Raw genomic sequence first — 14,737 nt, 5'->3', positions numbered from 1 at the left:
CAGGCCACATCGGAATGCCGCATCGTGAACTGGATATAACCTTTAGGGAGGGATATAGACAATGAAAATCTGTTCAAGAAAGGTGAGCCAGGATATCTTGAAGAGTAGAAACACTAATGTATGTCCAGCTGAGGGAACTGGGGCTTGTGAAGCCTCAAGAGAAGACGGGTGAGGAGGAGAGAGCAGCTGTCTTCAGCTATTGGAAAGTCCCACAAGCGGAAGACAGATTAGACTGCTCTGTGGATCTCAGGGAAGAGGACTGAGGCCAACACATGGAAGTCCTGTCAAGGCCAACATCAATCCACTAGAAGGAACAATCTGGAAAAAAGTACAATTGAACAAAGGGCTATTTGGCTGCTTTGGAAAAGAGTGCACTCCCTGGGCCTGGATGACCTCAAGCAGAGTTTGGACAAATACTTGTGAAGATGTTTTGCAGAGGATTTCAGGACTGGATGAGTATCTGCATGATTTTTTGAAAAGGCCCTAAATGAAGATCCTGTGATTTCTGATGATGAAAACTAGAAATGGACAAAGCAAGGTTTTTTATTCATTTTTGTTTGTCTGAAGCAGAGCAAATAATACACAAAGCTTCCCTTTGCCAGGCCAGGTGCCATGTACATCAAACGTTTTTCAAACTATAAATAAAAATAAAACTTAACTCCTCTGCCATCCTCACTGAGAAACAATTCCTAGATGTACCATGCGTCTGACTGAAGCATCTAATGGACAGTTTCAGAATTTACCTTGACCCCACATTTTTCCCTCCTGCCAAGACACAGACTTATTAGTTCCCAAACGTGACAGGCAGGTCCCCACTGTGGATAGGCTATCCTCAGGGAGAGAATTCCACTCTAGGACGCGTGAGCTTTCTTATCTCAAGGCGACAATATTTCAGTTTTGAGGTTCCTGAGTTTCTGCTATTTGTCCTGTTTTCTGACTCTGTCACACTTAAATCTGTTTTCTAGTACTTCCTGGTTCCCAAATTCTTGTCTGATTTCTGATCACCCATTCTGCATAAACTTGGAGATTATGGAAATTCCTAACAGTTCAGTCATTCATTCATTTGTTAAATATTGATAGTATTTTCCATGAGCCTAGAGTATGATGCTAGGCAGGCACTCTAGAAGGTACGGAAAGCCATGTGACCCTGACAAGGGCCTACATCTGATAGAGAAAGTGAAACGTGGACAATAATAGCTACAACCCACAGCTCAATATGCTAAGTGCTAGAAGACAGGGACAAACCAAGTACTATTAGAGTTCAAAGGGAGGTGAAATGCTGCAGGAAAATAAGATGTGATTGCAAGAGCAGACTGTAAAAAGCCTGATACAACTGATGTGTTCATTTTTTTTAAATCCTCAAATATAAGGTATGTAAAATATTAGATTTAAAGGAGGAGGTAGCTGTGATTCAGGAAAAGGATGTTCTGAGAAGAAAACATCCAACATTAGCCAGAGGGGCGAATCTATGTCCAGTGTAAACCAAACACCAGAAAATCATCCCCATTGTGAACATGGCCATTTACTCAGTCAGCCGGAAAAATTACAATTATGAAATTGGAACTACATTTGCTGCTTAAATGAGTCTTTTTAGAGATTTAGTTTAGACTGAAAAATTGTTCATGAAAGAGTTCCTCTGGGTAATGGACTTCAACTGCACTTTATATTTTTAGAACCTTTTAGATTCATTCCCCATTCCAACCCCAAGAGGTCGGTGAGATCAGGGGTAGGCAAACCTTTTCTGTGAAAGGGCAGATAGTAAATATTTTAGGCTCTGCATTCCGTATGTTTCTGTTGCAAGTGCTCAATTCCGCTGTCGTAACGTGAAAATAGCCACAGATGATACACATATGAATGAGTGTGTCTGTGTGCCAATAAAACTGTATTTATGAATACTGAAATTTGAATTTTATAAAATTTTCATGTGTCACAAAATATTTCTTCTTCTTTTACATGTTTTTCAACCATTTAAAGATGTAAAAGTCATTCTTAGCTTGCAAGCCACGTTTTGCCACGAGGCTGTCGTTTGCTGACCCCCTGGGTTAAATCAATCACCCTATTTACAGATGAGAAAACAAAGGCTAAAGGGGACTAAGTACATTCCCAAATCAACAGCAATTTAGTTTATTAATTTCCATATGTAGAGAAATAATAAAGCAATAGGAAAAACGGGGATATTTACCCACTTTTCATCAACACGATTCACAACATAAGAAAATATACATCATCTATCAACTTTGATTCTCGGGGGCATAACAAGTAAATAATTTTTAAATTGTGCCTAGTAAGATCGGTTCATGGCAAATGAAGCAATTATGGCTTAAGTTTATATGTACAATATGTGATTATCTTTTTTAATTTTAATTTATAACGGGTAAGAGTCACTAAGTTTTAAAAATTTTGCCTTATTTTAAAGTTCACGTGAAGATCCACACACTACTAAATACATATCAGCACATAAATATTTCAAAGGAACTGAGAACCATCATTGATGTAGTTTCATCTCAGGACTCCATGGAAAAAGGATTTTACCTCTCTGTAGGTACCTAGATGAAGGGTTAGAAAAATGTTGAAGAATAAAGCATTGGAAAACCCAACCCCCCACTGGAATGCCATTTATCTGAGGCTTTAAAATGATATAATATTAATAAATTTCAAAGTCATAGAAACCCATAGCCTTATAGCAAGAGAAGAAAGATACTTGTTCCTGAAAGGATTACAGCTGAAAACAAATGTCGAAGGAAAGGATCTCGATGGTCTTTACTCCTCAGACAACGGAGCTGGTGGAATAAGAGAGTAGGCACATGACTCCAAATCTACAAAATCATGGACAATCTAATAGGGTGAATGGAGTTTACCAAATCTGAGAATACCTGAACAATGAAGGGCCATCCCATTGAAGGAAAGAAGGGGTACATTTAGTACCTCAGTGAGAGCAACGTCCCAATGGAGAAGTGGTTGTTTGTTTGATTGATTGTTTGGATGCGTATAATTTTTCACCTATTTATTCCTTCAGTAGCTATGGCTTGAACAATGTACAATGTTTCTATTCCAGAAAATATAAATTAATTAGTTAATTAATTCATTAAATCACGGGGGATGGGGGAGGGAAAGCCCTCATTTCAAAGAGTGACACAGAAATAATAGCTTTAAAATGTTTCGATAAAATCGCAGTGGCAGATCCCCAATACAATGAACATGGCCATTTGGGAGGCAAGCTTATATCTGAAATGTGCTTCTCTGCTCAGGGCCCTTCAGTGGCTCACTAACAGTGCTGGGAAAGTCTAAACAATTTGGCAATCCCACGCCGCCCCCACCTGTGTTCTGGCTCTCTCATCTCCTGCCCTTCCCTGTCGCCACACACTCCAGTCATCTAGCAAGCTCCTTGGAGATCCCTGAGTGTGCTGCGCTGTTTGGGGCCTTTCCACACATCCTGCTCTCAATTATCCATCAGGTCCATGGTGCAGCTTCTACTTTCAAGCTTACTCTCACTGAAACCTGCCCTATCTAGAGTGATAGCGTCCTCCTCCAGGCTGCCTTTACCTCATTCTCACCTCTTTAACAGCACTTACAAGTTGACCTGCTAGCTAGTTTATCTCCTCTATGGAAGATGTTCTCTCCTCTATGGAAGATGTTCTCCCGGAGGGGTGGGAAGCGGTGTCTTTAATTTTCATATCCCTGAGGCCTAGCATGGTACCTGAAGCACGTGCACAACTCCATAAACATTTGTTTAATGAATCAGTGGCCATGAGTTCACTCATGACTACCCTTCTTGCTCCAGAAAGAATACAGACTTGAGGTAAAGGTGGTAGGTTAATTCTAACATTTCATTCATTCACTCATTCAACAGACATTTACTGAGCACCAACTACGTGCCAGGCACTGTTCTGGGAGCCTGAGAGATACATTAGTGAGAAGAGTAAACAAAGATCCCTGTCCCTGAAGAGCTCACATTCCAGCTGGGGAGACACACAATTAAACAATAAACCTGACAAATAAGGAAATAATAAGCTTTGTTAAAAGGTGATAAGATGTAAGTAGAGCAGGACAAGGGGAAATGGGTGTTTGAGTTATGATTTAAAAGTATGTGATTGGGGCAGCAAAGGAAACCATCAATAAAACAAAAAGGGATCCTACTGTATGGGAAAAGATATTTGCCAATGATATATCTGATAAGGGATTAATATCACAAATCTATAAAAAACTTACTCAACTCAACTCCAAAAAAACAAACAACCCAATTAAAAAATGGGCAGAGGACTTGGGGAGACATTTCTCTAAGAAGGACATACAGAAGGCAAGAAGACATATGAAGAAATGCTCAACCTCACTAACCATCAGAGAAATGCAAATAAAAACCACAATGAGATACCACCTCACTCCAGTCAAAATGGCTATTATCAATAAATCAACAAACAACAAATGCTGGCGCGGATGTGGAGAAAAGGGAACGCTAGTGCACTGTTGGTGGGATTGCAGATTAGTGCAGCCACTATGGAAAACAGTATGGAGGTATCTCAGGAATCTGAAAATGGAACTACCCTATGATCCAGTAATTCCACTCCTAGGCATCTACCCGGAGAAATCCAAAACTCCAATTCAAAAATCTGTATGCACTCCTATGTTTATTGCAGCACTTTACACAATAGCCAAGATATGGAAACAACCAAAATGCCCATCGGTAGATGACTGGATTAAGAAGCTGTGGTACATTTATACAATGGAGTATTACGCAGCCATAAAGAAGAAAGAAATCTTATCATTTGCAGCAACATGGATGGATCTAGAGAACATTATGTTAAGTGAAATAAGTCAGAAAGAGAAAGACAAGTACCATATGATCTCACTTATATATGGAATCTAAAGAAAAGACTATGTGAATGAACTAATCAGAGTCAGTTTTGGGGACGCAGAGAAAAAACCGAGAGTGGTTAGATGGGTGTGTGGGAGGGGGTTGGGGATAAGGGGAAAGGTGAAGGGATTTGGAAGCAGCTGGTAACCACAAGATGGCCTCAGGGTTTTTCTTTTGAAAATTAATTTGGGGAAGGTATTCTATAATGTTGTAAAGATTTTGTTGGGTATCCGATGGACATGCGTCCTATTTGGGAGACCACCTCAGGGATACTGTGGATACCTGATCATGGCATAGTACATCAGAAGCTAAACATTAATGAATGCCAACTATAATTTTATATATATAATGTGATGGTTCAGTGTGAGGTCGGAGGGATAGTGGATGGGGGGAGGGGGGTTCACAGTATGAGGGATATAAATGATGAACGTCTAAGTATTACCTTGTTTTGTACACCTGAAACTAATAAATAAATTAATTAATAAAAAAAAAAAAAAAAAAAAAAATAAAAGTATGTGATTGGGGAATAGAACCTACTAAGTGGACAATGAGAAAGTTAGATTTGGGCAAAGACTTTGAGAAAGAGAGTGAAGTGGACATGGGGACATACGGGGGAAGGGCATTCCTGGCAGAGGGAGCATTTAGTACAAAGATTCTAAGGCCAAAGCAAGGAGGTCATTGAGGTTGGCTAAGAATGAGGTGTGTTTGGATAAGGAGGGAGCTGAGGGGGATAGACGGCAGATCATGGAGGCCTTGTAGGTCATTATAATGACTCTGAATAAGTTAGAGAGCAATTGGAGGATTTTGAGCAAAGTTGCAAAACGATCTGACATAGGTCTGGCTTCCATTTTAAAAGGATTGCTTTGTCTGTTTTGTTGAGGATTGAGTACTGGGGCTAATGGTAGTAGCGAGGAGATCAGTTAAGAGGCTATTGCAATAATTCGGGTGAAAGACACCGATGGCTCACACCAAGGTTGTCGATGAAAAGTGGTTGGTCCTAGTTATATTTTGAAGATAGAGAGATCCAAAAATATCTGCTGACATAGATGGGATGTGCACAGAAAAAAAAAGATCACGCATTAGTCCAAGGGTTTTGACCTAAGAGACTAGAACAAGAGAAACACTAAGTATTTACTCTTATCTAGGGGCTATACTTCACTGATCCTCCTTCTGTCCGGCAAATATTAAATGAGGTCCAGGTGTAGCAGCATGGCTACCATGTGGAGGCAAGATGATGCAGGAGAAAAGGGTTAGCCTCTGAGTCTTGCTCCTTTTCTATCTCCTCTCCTTACCTCCGTATCCCCAGAATTACAAGAATTTTCCTGGTTTGCTCACTTGTCCAGATCTAAAGACAATTTTGCAATCGATTTCATGGAAAACAGTTTAGTGATACTAGTTTAAAGAAGCTCAAATAAAGTTAGCTTCATTATTAAAAGGATAATGGGGAAGAGGATGGTGCTGGTAGTGTTTATAGCAGGAGTGTCCAAACTGCGGCCCGCGGGCCAACTGCGGCCCATGTTCCACTGTTAATTGGCCCGCAGCAAACTCCAAAAATATATTTAGTTTACTTAAGTAAACCAGGTGAGGCAATACGTACTTCACCTCGAGTGAGTGGCCCAGCTGTTTGTGTATTTTACCGCATATGGCCCTTGGTGAAAAACGTTGAAAAAAGTTTGGACACCCCTGGTGTATAGCATTTGCCTTTGCTGCAGAGTTCACAGATCATGGAGATATTGTATAACACAAAAGGAGGAGGGAGCCCAATATCAGGACGATGGCCTTAGTCATACCATGTAAGCCACTTAATACCTTTTTGGGCTAAAATGTTTCTGAGGCTATCTGCCAAACTGTATCCTAAAACAGCAAAGGCATTCCATGCAATTGAATGATTATAACTGGAAATCTTCTGGCAATGTAAAACTTCCGTCCTTGTAAACTGATGTTACATTTACGTATATTGCAATACAGAATATATGAATAAATGAAGTTATGCAATTCTCTATAAAATGAATTCCTATATCCCACCTCTTCGTCTGTTACATCACGTCCTAAAGAATTATTTTAAATGTCTTTGTTTTACCAAAATTTTGTGTGTTGAGTATTGTTTGCTTGCTTTATTTTAAAAAATAGTGTTGAAAAAAATATTTAACGCATTCCTTTGTGCCCTTGGGATCTTTTTTGAGCAATTCAGGATGATTTGAAAATTCTTTAAAAATGAATGAGAATTCTACTAGAAAGTATATAATTCACAGTACCATTAAGTATTGATTAAGCAACCACTATATACAGAACACTGTATTGGCAGCCAAGAGCACCATAAAATTTAGACTTGAATATTTTAGTGATATCGTAAAATTTAGACTTGAATATTTTTAAAGAAACACTTTCAAAATTGGGTTTTCATTCTCTTTCATGTATAGATTACTTTCACAAGTATTGCCTAACAGGAGATGGAGAGATTATCTATCTAATTTTGATAAAAGCTAAATTCTTTAGCATGACTTACAAGCCTTCATAGTTGGTCTGATTGCCACCCACCTCTCTAGTTTTCTCGCTCATTCCCTTCCTCCTTGAACAATCCTGAAATTTCCTTAGTTCTAGTAAATCCTGGCTCCATCTCACCACCCCAGGCCTGTGCATGATAGATTCCTCTACCTGGACAAGATTCTATACATTTATTTATTTATGTATTTATTTATTTCACAACTATTATGGAGCAAAGACATGCTTTTTTAATAGGCATTTCAAGCATATTAAAGTTCCTTGATTTCTCACAGTTCTCTCTCTATTTGTAGCAACTCAAATTCATTTTTTCTGCTGATTTCTAGTTGTAGCAATAGGGGCTACATTTCCAATTCCACAGCAAGGAGAGAGAACACTCTTCATTACCCTTAAAGAGGAACAGAATCAGATCATGTCTCTTTTCAAAAGATTCAACTGTTCAAAGCAAAAATATTTTGAAATGGAAAAACTGGAAAATCTAGTTATTTTGCAATCATTGAAAAACAAGATACATTTCTGCTCTGATCAAGTCCCTCAATTCGTTTTTTTTTCATGGCAAAACTAACCTGATCAGTCCTTTCTTGCTTTTCTATTTAACTTGCTATCTGATTTCCCAGTGGCAGATTTATTGACAAATATAGCAATATAAATACAAATAGTTATACTGAAATATAATCTCTACATACTTAATAAAAACACTTACATGTTAAAAAAAAAAACTTCTACCATCACATAATCTTCTTATGTAACAAGGTAGGTCCATGAAATAAAACATTGCTAGTTTATGGGTTTACTTTGCCAAGACCTTAGATTAATCCCTGAAAACATTTTAGTTACAGTTAAGTATATAGGTGTCGAGTATCTCTACACAAACATTGTGTTTTCCTATATGTTTCTATAGCTATAAATAGGAATACTGTCAACTTCCCTTTCCGAGTAAAGGGAAAAGCTCATTTTAAAATATTTTACAAATATTGAGAACTATATCAGTACTATTTTACAGAGATAGTGAGTTTTTAGTTCTGCACGCCACCTCTCTTTTTGTTTATAGTCTTTCTCTTTTTTCTTTGGTAAACAACTGGGTTTCAATACTAAAAGTGTCTGAAACTTCAAAGTTCTGTTTAGATCTTTACTTTTTTTTTTCTATTACAAATGTCAGGTGCCTTAAAGAAAGGTCTACAACTTTATTGCATTAATTATTTCTGTATTGCAAGAGAGAAAATATTAAAAGCCATTTAAAAGAAGAAAATAACCCAGAGATAACTGGTTTCTTACAGCTGGGAAAGAGCTCTTAAGGAAATGCATATTTAGGAATCTCACTTAGTTGATGGCCAATTTACTTCTAATCTGTGTTGGTATATGTTTGAAGGAAATAAAGTTCGTGGAATTATGCAGTTAGAAGTTCAGTGAGCACTGGTTCTTTGCCCTGGTACAGGGCAGAGGTTTCTGCAAGTGGAATCAGGAGTATGGAGTTCACGTCCCAAGTCTGCCACCCACTCTCCATGTCATTTAAGCCACTTAAGAAAGTCCCTTAGGCTCTGAACATCAGTTTCCCATTTTTAAAATGGAGATAAAGATGCCTTTCTTGTAAGCTTGTTATTAGGAATGTGACATGATATATATGAGAAGGCTTTATAAACCAGAACTACAAAAATAAATTATAATATTTATCATGAGCTCAAAGATTCCTATTAGATATTCTACAAAAAAAATAGTTTAATATGTATTTTGTGTTCTTATTTCCTTTTCACATGTATGTGTGCTAAATCCTTCATTAGGGTATAAGTACCTGAAAGCCACAGTGAGTATACCATATCTTCTCATGTTCTGTGGATTACAGGTGACGAATGGACACACCAAAGCCTTTATTGACAGATATTATCTGTTCTTCCTCAGTTCCAACAACAAGAAAACAGTCATTACTGTAGGGGCGATTAGTCAAAAGTCACTATAGTCAAAAGTCTCCTTTCACCTACTCTATGTCTAAACCCCTCTGCTGTAATCCATGCCTATTTTCACAGTCTAGCCTCTAAACTCATGGAGAATTGGCAGGTGGGCATTGACTTGACAAAAGCCTTTTTCACTGTTACCAAACTCTCTTCAGCTGCAAGGCAGAATACTTGGTTCTCAATCTAAAGCTGTCTCTCTTGCAATTCAATCCAAAGCAAGCAGAATTAACCATATCCTTAGCCCCAGGAAGAAAGGAGGAGTGCCTGCTGGCTCACTCAAGATTCCTGGAGCCAAGGAGTTCCAGAGGAAAGTCCATCCCTGCCTGGGCAACTGAAAGGAATACATAAAATATCTGGAGGAAAGAAGGACAGAGAGGAAAAGGACATGGCTGAAGACTCCAGAATCAAAAAGAAAGTGAAAGCAGTGTTCCCAAGGCACAGATATTCCCTTAGAAGACTGATGAGATGGTCTACCATGATGCTTCATAAAACGTCTTTATTTGATAGGTAAATTGGCATTAGCTCCTAATAAAACACCTTTAAAAGCTGAAGGGATGGCAAGGAAGGGATGGCTACCTCTCAGTCTCCCTCCTTGGATACTACAATTGTGCCTACCTGATCGGCCCTCTGCCCAAAGTAATCCTATATTCTTTTCATGAGGTTTTTTAAATAAACGGGCCCAGTTCAACGCACCTTGTAGGTTTAAAAGAGGATTGTTCTTAGTGTAAAATACCTCTCCCAGTCTTTGCCCACATGATAGATATGGCTTTCGTTAAAGAGCCCTGGGGGAGGGGGGGCCCAGCAATGCTCAGGCTCCGGATAAACGCGTGTGCCCGCAGCCAGCTTCGGCGCCCACTGCGTTTCAGCACCGCCGCCTCTGGATAGCGACTCGCGGGCCCGCGGGCTCAGGGCCTCCCTTCGCGCCTCGTCCATCCCCACCCAGCCCGCTCGCTTTCCTCTCCTCGGTTCCCTCGGTGCCTGACAACAGCACCCCCAACTTCGAACCTCGCCTCGATCCTGCTTCCAAAGTGACCTCCGCGTCCCTCCCTCAGGAGCGAAACGCGCACGCCCCCGCGCCCCTGGGTCCCACCGGAGCGACAGCAAAGCCGCGTCGTTTGCCCGGCAGTGGCCCAAGAGACCCGACTGACACGGATCACCTTTCCCTGGCCTCTGCGAACCCCAAGCCAGCAGCCAGGTGTCCCCTCTCGCTCCCGCTCTCCGGGCCCTGAAGCCTCCGAGAAACACACGGCTGGAGGATGCGCTTCCCCACCGCCCCAAATGGCGCGCACGCGCGACCGCGCACACGCACACTCCTACAGACCCTGGAGCGCCGCCAGCCTCCCGGGTGCCATCGCCCCGGGCACAGCCGAGCCAACTTGGGTCCCGGTCCAACAACGGCGGCTCGCGGGGGGCCGCCCGCAGCGGTCGCCCCGCCCCCCCTTTCCGGGGCAGCAGGTTCCGGCCGCCAGGCCCCAGCCGGCCAAGCACCCCCCACCCCCACCCCATTCATTGAGCCACCCACCCCCCGTGGGCAAGACACGGTCCACCACCTCCAAACATTTCGCCCCTTGGCCGCCCCAACCATCCGCCAAACCCTAAATCGATCTCCTTGCAGCTCCAGCCCAGTTACTGGGGTGTGTGTGTGTGTGTGTGTGTGTGTGTCCCATGCATACACATCGTTTAACTCCTTCGAGCTTCCGCCCATCCTAAACAAACAGCACGTTATCTCCAACCCCCTCCTCTCCCTTCTCTGCGCCCCAACCTCTGCCCCCATCCCGATCCTCATCAGCCGAGTGGCCAAAGCACCGCACAGCCGCACCCCAGCTCTCCAACCTCGACCTCGCGCCCAGCCCAAGCCGACGCTCACCCCCCCGCCCTGCCCTGCCCCTCCCCCACGTCCTGGCCCCTCCCCCACGTCCTGGCCCCCCGCGAGCCGGCTCTGGCCCGAGCAACTGACGCCTCGAAAGCGCAATCTGCGTCCTCTCCCGGGAGCCCGGCATAGAGGGGCTGACCCCCCCACCAGCGGGATCGGGCAGAGCCCCCCGCCTACGGGCCACACGCCTCCCTGTTCAATCGCCCTGGAAAACACAGGTGCCGGGGAAAGGATCGAGGCAGGAAACAGCTCCGAGGGTGGGCGGGAGGACTCACCGAACATCTGAATGTGCCCTTTGGTGATAGGATTGAAGCTGCCGCAGGCAAGCAAGATAACGTGGGTCTTGGTGGTCTCGGTCATTGTGCGGGTGGGTCCCTCGCGCCGGTGCAGGGATCGCCCCTCTTTTTGTTTCTGGTGTGTCTGAGAGAGAAAGGAAGGCGAGCCTCCTGGGTTGAGTGCTGTGGACTCCAAGAAGCCGCTCCAGACGCAACGCGCGTCACTCCCCGCCTCCCCTTAACGCTTGGAGCTCCGGCAAGCTCCGAGGCTGCTTTTGTAGTGCTCGGCTCCGTCCTTCTCTCTTCTGTCTAGCTTCTTGTTTGTCTCTCATCCTCGTCCCCCACCCTTCCTTCATCTCACCCCCGCCTCACTCCATCACGCTCTCTTTCTTAGTTTTTATCTACAAGACAAAACGTGGTACCCAAGTCGAGAACCATGAGTACTTACAGAATGATGTGAGCTCTGTCGCTTACCTCTTTGTGATTTAGTTTTCCACCCTCCTTCTAACATTTTTTTTTTCCGTCCACATCTACTTTCTCTAACATTTCCAACTCCAAGAGTGTTTGATGTTAGGGCCTGTTTTTTTCTCTCTTCCTCAGATTAAGTGAGAAATGACAATTGTTCATCACAGGAGTATTCATTTCTCCCTTTCTTTTCCCCCTCATCTGATGATGTTGAACTACTCAACTGAGTCCAGATCTTGACCTAGTGGTTGCCAAGAAATAAAGGAAACCTCCATCCTTCCCCTGATATATTAATAGTGGTCCTCTTTGAGGACCGAAGCAATGCTATCAGATTGGGAGAACATGGATGAGACACTTACTAAAACTGTACTAGAAAACGATTGTGATCTTCCCATAAGCTATCAAAGGTGAGACAAAGATTTTCCCATTCGAGTGTTTCTTGAGTGCTTACCATGTTAGACTCTGTTATAAACCGGCTGAGAAAGCAAAGTCCTGCCATCAGTGAGTTTACATTCTACCAGAAGGAGACAGACAACAAACAAACAGAACACAAATATTAGATGGCAGTTGTGCAAAGCATAATACTTAAATGCAGTTTACTCTCTGGCATAACAAAGGATGAGCGGAGGGAAGGGGACCACTTTAAATCGCATAGTTAGAGAAGGCCTCTCTGGGGAGGTAAAATTTAAACTGAGACGGAAATGGCAAGGAGTTGCTAGTACAAATATTTGGGGACAGGGAAGGGTTTATTGTACTCATAGAAATGAAAGAAGGCCAGTGTGAGTAGAGTATATGAATAAAGGGGGAAATCCAAAGAGAGAAGATTGGACCTGTGATCAGGATTGAATCAAGTAGTGCTCATAGGCTAAGGTAGGGTTTGGATGTTTTTTAAGTGGAATAATTTAGAGAGGAATAAAAAAGAAATTCACTGAATTTTTTAAGCAGGGGAATCTTAAGTAATTTACACTCATCTTGCTGCTAGGTGGAAAATGGGAAGGCAAAGAAAGCATGTAGGAAATTCTGCTGGTAGCCAAGGTAAGTGGAGCGCTCCTTGGACTAGAATTTCCAGTGGTGAAGTTGATGAGAAGCCCATAGTCTCAGAATACGTTTTGTAAATAAAGTTTGCGGTCTTTGCAGGCAGACTGGATTTGGAGAATGGGGGAAATAGAAATCTAGGGAAATGTCTAGAAATTTAGCTTAAGCAAATGAGTGGACTGAGATTAAGAAAGATGGGGAAACGTTTGAGGGATGACCAAGTGTTCTATTCTGACACACTAGTTAGACCTAATAATTCTTTTTGTTTTCAATGGCCTTTTAAAAAATTGAGTTTTAATTGACATATAATGTTGTATTAGTTTTAGGTGTACATAATAATTCTGAACATAGAGATCCACAAGAACACATTTCCTGGGCTTCAAGATTCTTGGGTAAATTGCTACCCTATTATTAGTGGGTTCGTCATTGCTTCTTCTCCAAGAGCATATAGTAGGTGTGCAGTAAATATTTGTTCTATTAGGATGAATAAAAAAATCAACTCTAAAATTTCTAGTTTAAATACAAGAGTTCCAAGAATTGATGTATATTGATAATGGGTTTGCATCTTCTTTGACAGGGGATGCAGATGAATGGGGTAGAAAGAGCCAGAGATTGAAGGGAGGCTGACTTGGGTATGAAACTCTGACCTAGCTAGACAATTAACATAATTATAGTTAAGCAATAAATATTTATTGAGGCCTGTTATGTGGCAGGCACTTGATTTAGGGGCTGTGCATAAAACAAAGTCCCTGCTTTAATACAGCTCATATGATAAAGGGGAAAGCAAAACAGGCCGTGAAAGAAAATGAATAAACCTAACGGTAATAGATAACCATAATGAGAAAGAAAGCAGGGTAAGAAGAAAAGGAAAGGGAAATCCTCCTTTATTTAAAGTGCTCCAGGATGGCCCCTCTGATAAGAAGATATCTGAACAGAGCAGAAGGAAGTGAGGAATGTGTTGCTTGCTAATTGTAAATCACTTATTGCTAAGCCTTTATGTTGCCTACTGGGGATATTATATTATGTGCCCTATATACTTATAGGTGTGCTACATGGATCAGATCAGATCATCTGTGAGTAAATGACTTTTTTTTAACACATGTTGTCAGCTTTAGGTCAAACTCCACGGTTGTTACATACAAAACATGTTTGTTTGTTTTTTAAGTGTTTAGATGATTCTATTGATGACTTTGTCAAGAATGTTTCTGGAAGTTCCGATCTTCGCAAATAATGGCTTTGGGATATGCCAACAGTGTATATGTTAACAAATGAAAACAAATAGCCAAAAACATACTAACAAGAAATTATTTCTGGTTAGGATTCTAAGCCAGATTCATAAGACATAGAAATAGGAATATCAATAGTATTGCGTAATATATTCACCCTAAAATATATAGTGAGCTATTCTCAGGAGTGCTCATTTTAACTTAGGTAACATAATTTGGTCCAATATTTCAACTTTCCAACAGCTGGGTAATTGGTTTAGGCTGAAAAGGAACCAGAGCTGTTCTTCCACAGCCTAAATCTTGCAATCTGCTCCAGCCAGTTCAGTTTCTACATGGCTCCAAGTAGACCATTTACCCCAGAACTGTTCTGATGGGCGGGCTTAAGTGTCCACTGGGTCTGATTTGAAATGTGCCCATGTAAAGTCTAGCAGTAGTGGGTATGTATGCTCACTTATCTCCCGATTTACCTAGTCCAGATTAATCATCTATTTGCATCACAAATCAGGGTGAAACTATTCCATGTTTATAAAGCAGGGTTCCAAAAAATATTAAGGATCATC

At 41.7% G+C, this 14,737-nt stretch overlaps 1 protein-coding gene across 1 annotated transcript in view; it reads right to left on the bottom strand.

The window, feature by feature from the left end:
• Positions 1–11,680, bottom strand: part of NMNAT2 (nicotinamide nucleotide adenylyltransferase 2) — a 113,642-nt gene extending 101,962 nt beyond the window's left edge. The window contains exon 1 of the mRNA XM_081025074.1: positions 11,452–11,680. Coding sequence (XP_080881200.1) covers positions 11,452–11,536 — 85 coding nt within the window. The 5' untranslated portion in view covers positions 11,537–11,680. The remainder of the gene's footprint in view (positions 1–11,451) is intronic.
• Between the last annotated feature and the right edge of the window lie 3,057 nt (positions 11,681–14,737).

This window comes from Rhinolophus hipposideros (genome assembly GCF_964194185.1).
Source record: "Rhinolophus hipposideros genome assembly, chromosome: 19".
NCBI classification, from domain to species: domain Eukaryota; kingdom Metazoa; phylum Chordata; class Mammalia; order Chiroptera; family Rhinolophidae; genus Rhinolophus; species Rhinolophus hipposideros.
Note: the sequence above shows the minus strand (reverse complement) of the source record. Positions and strands in the feature narration are given on the sequence as shown.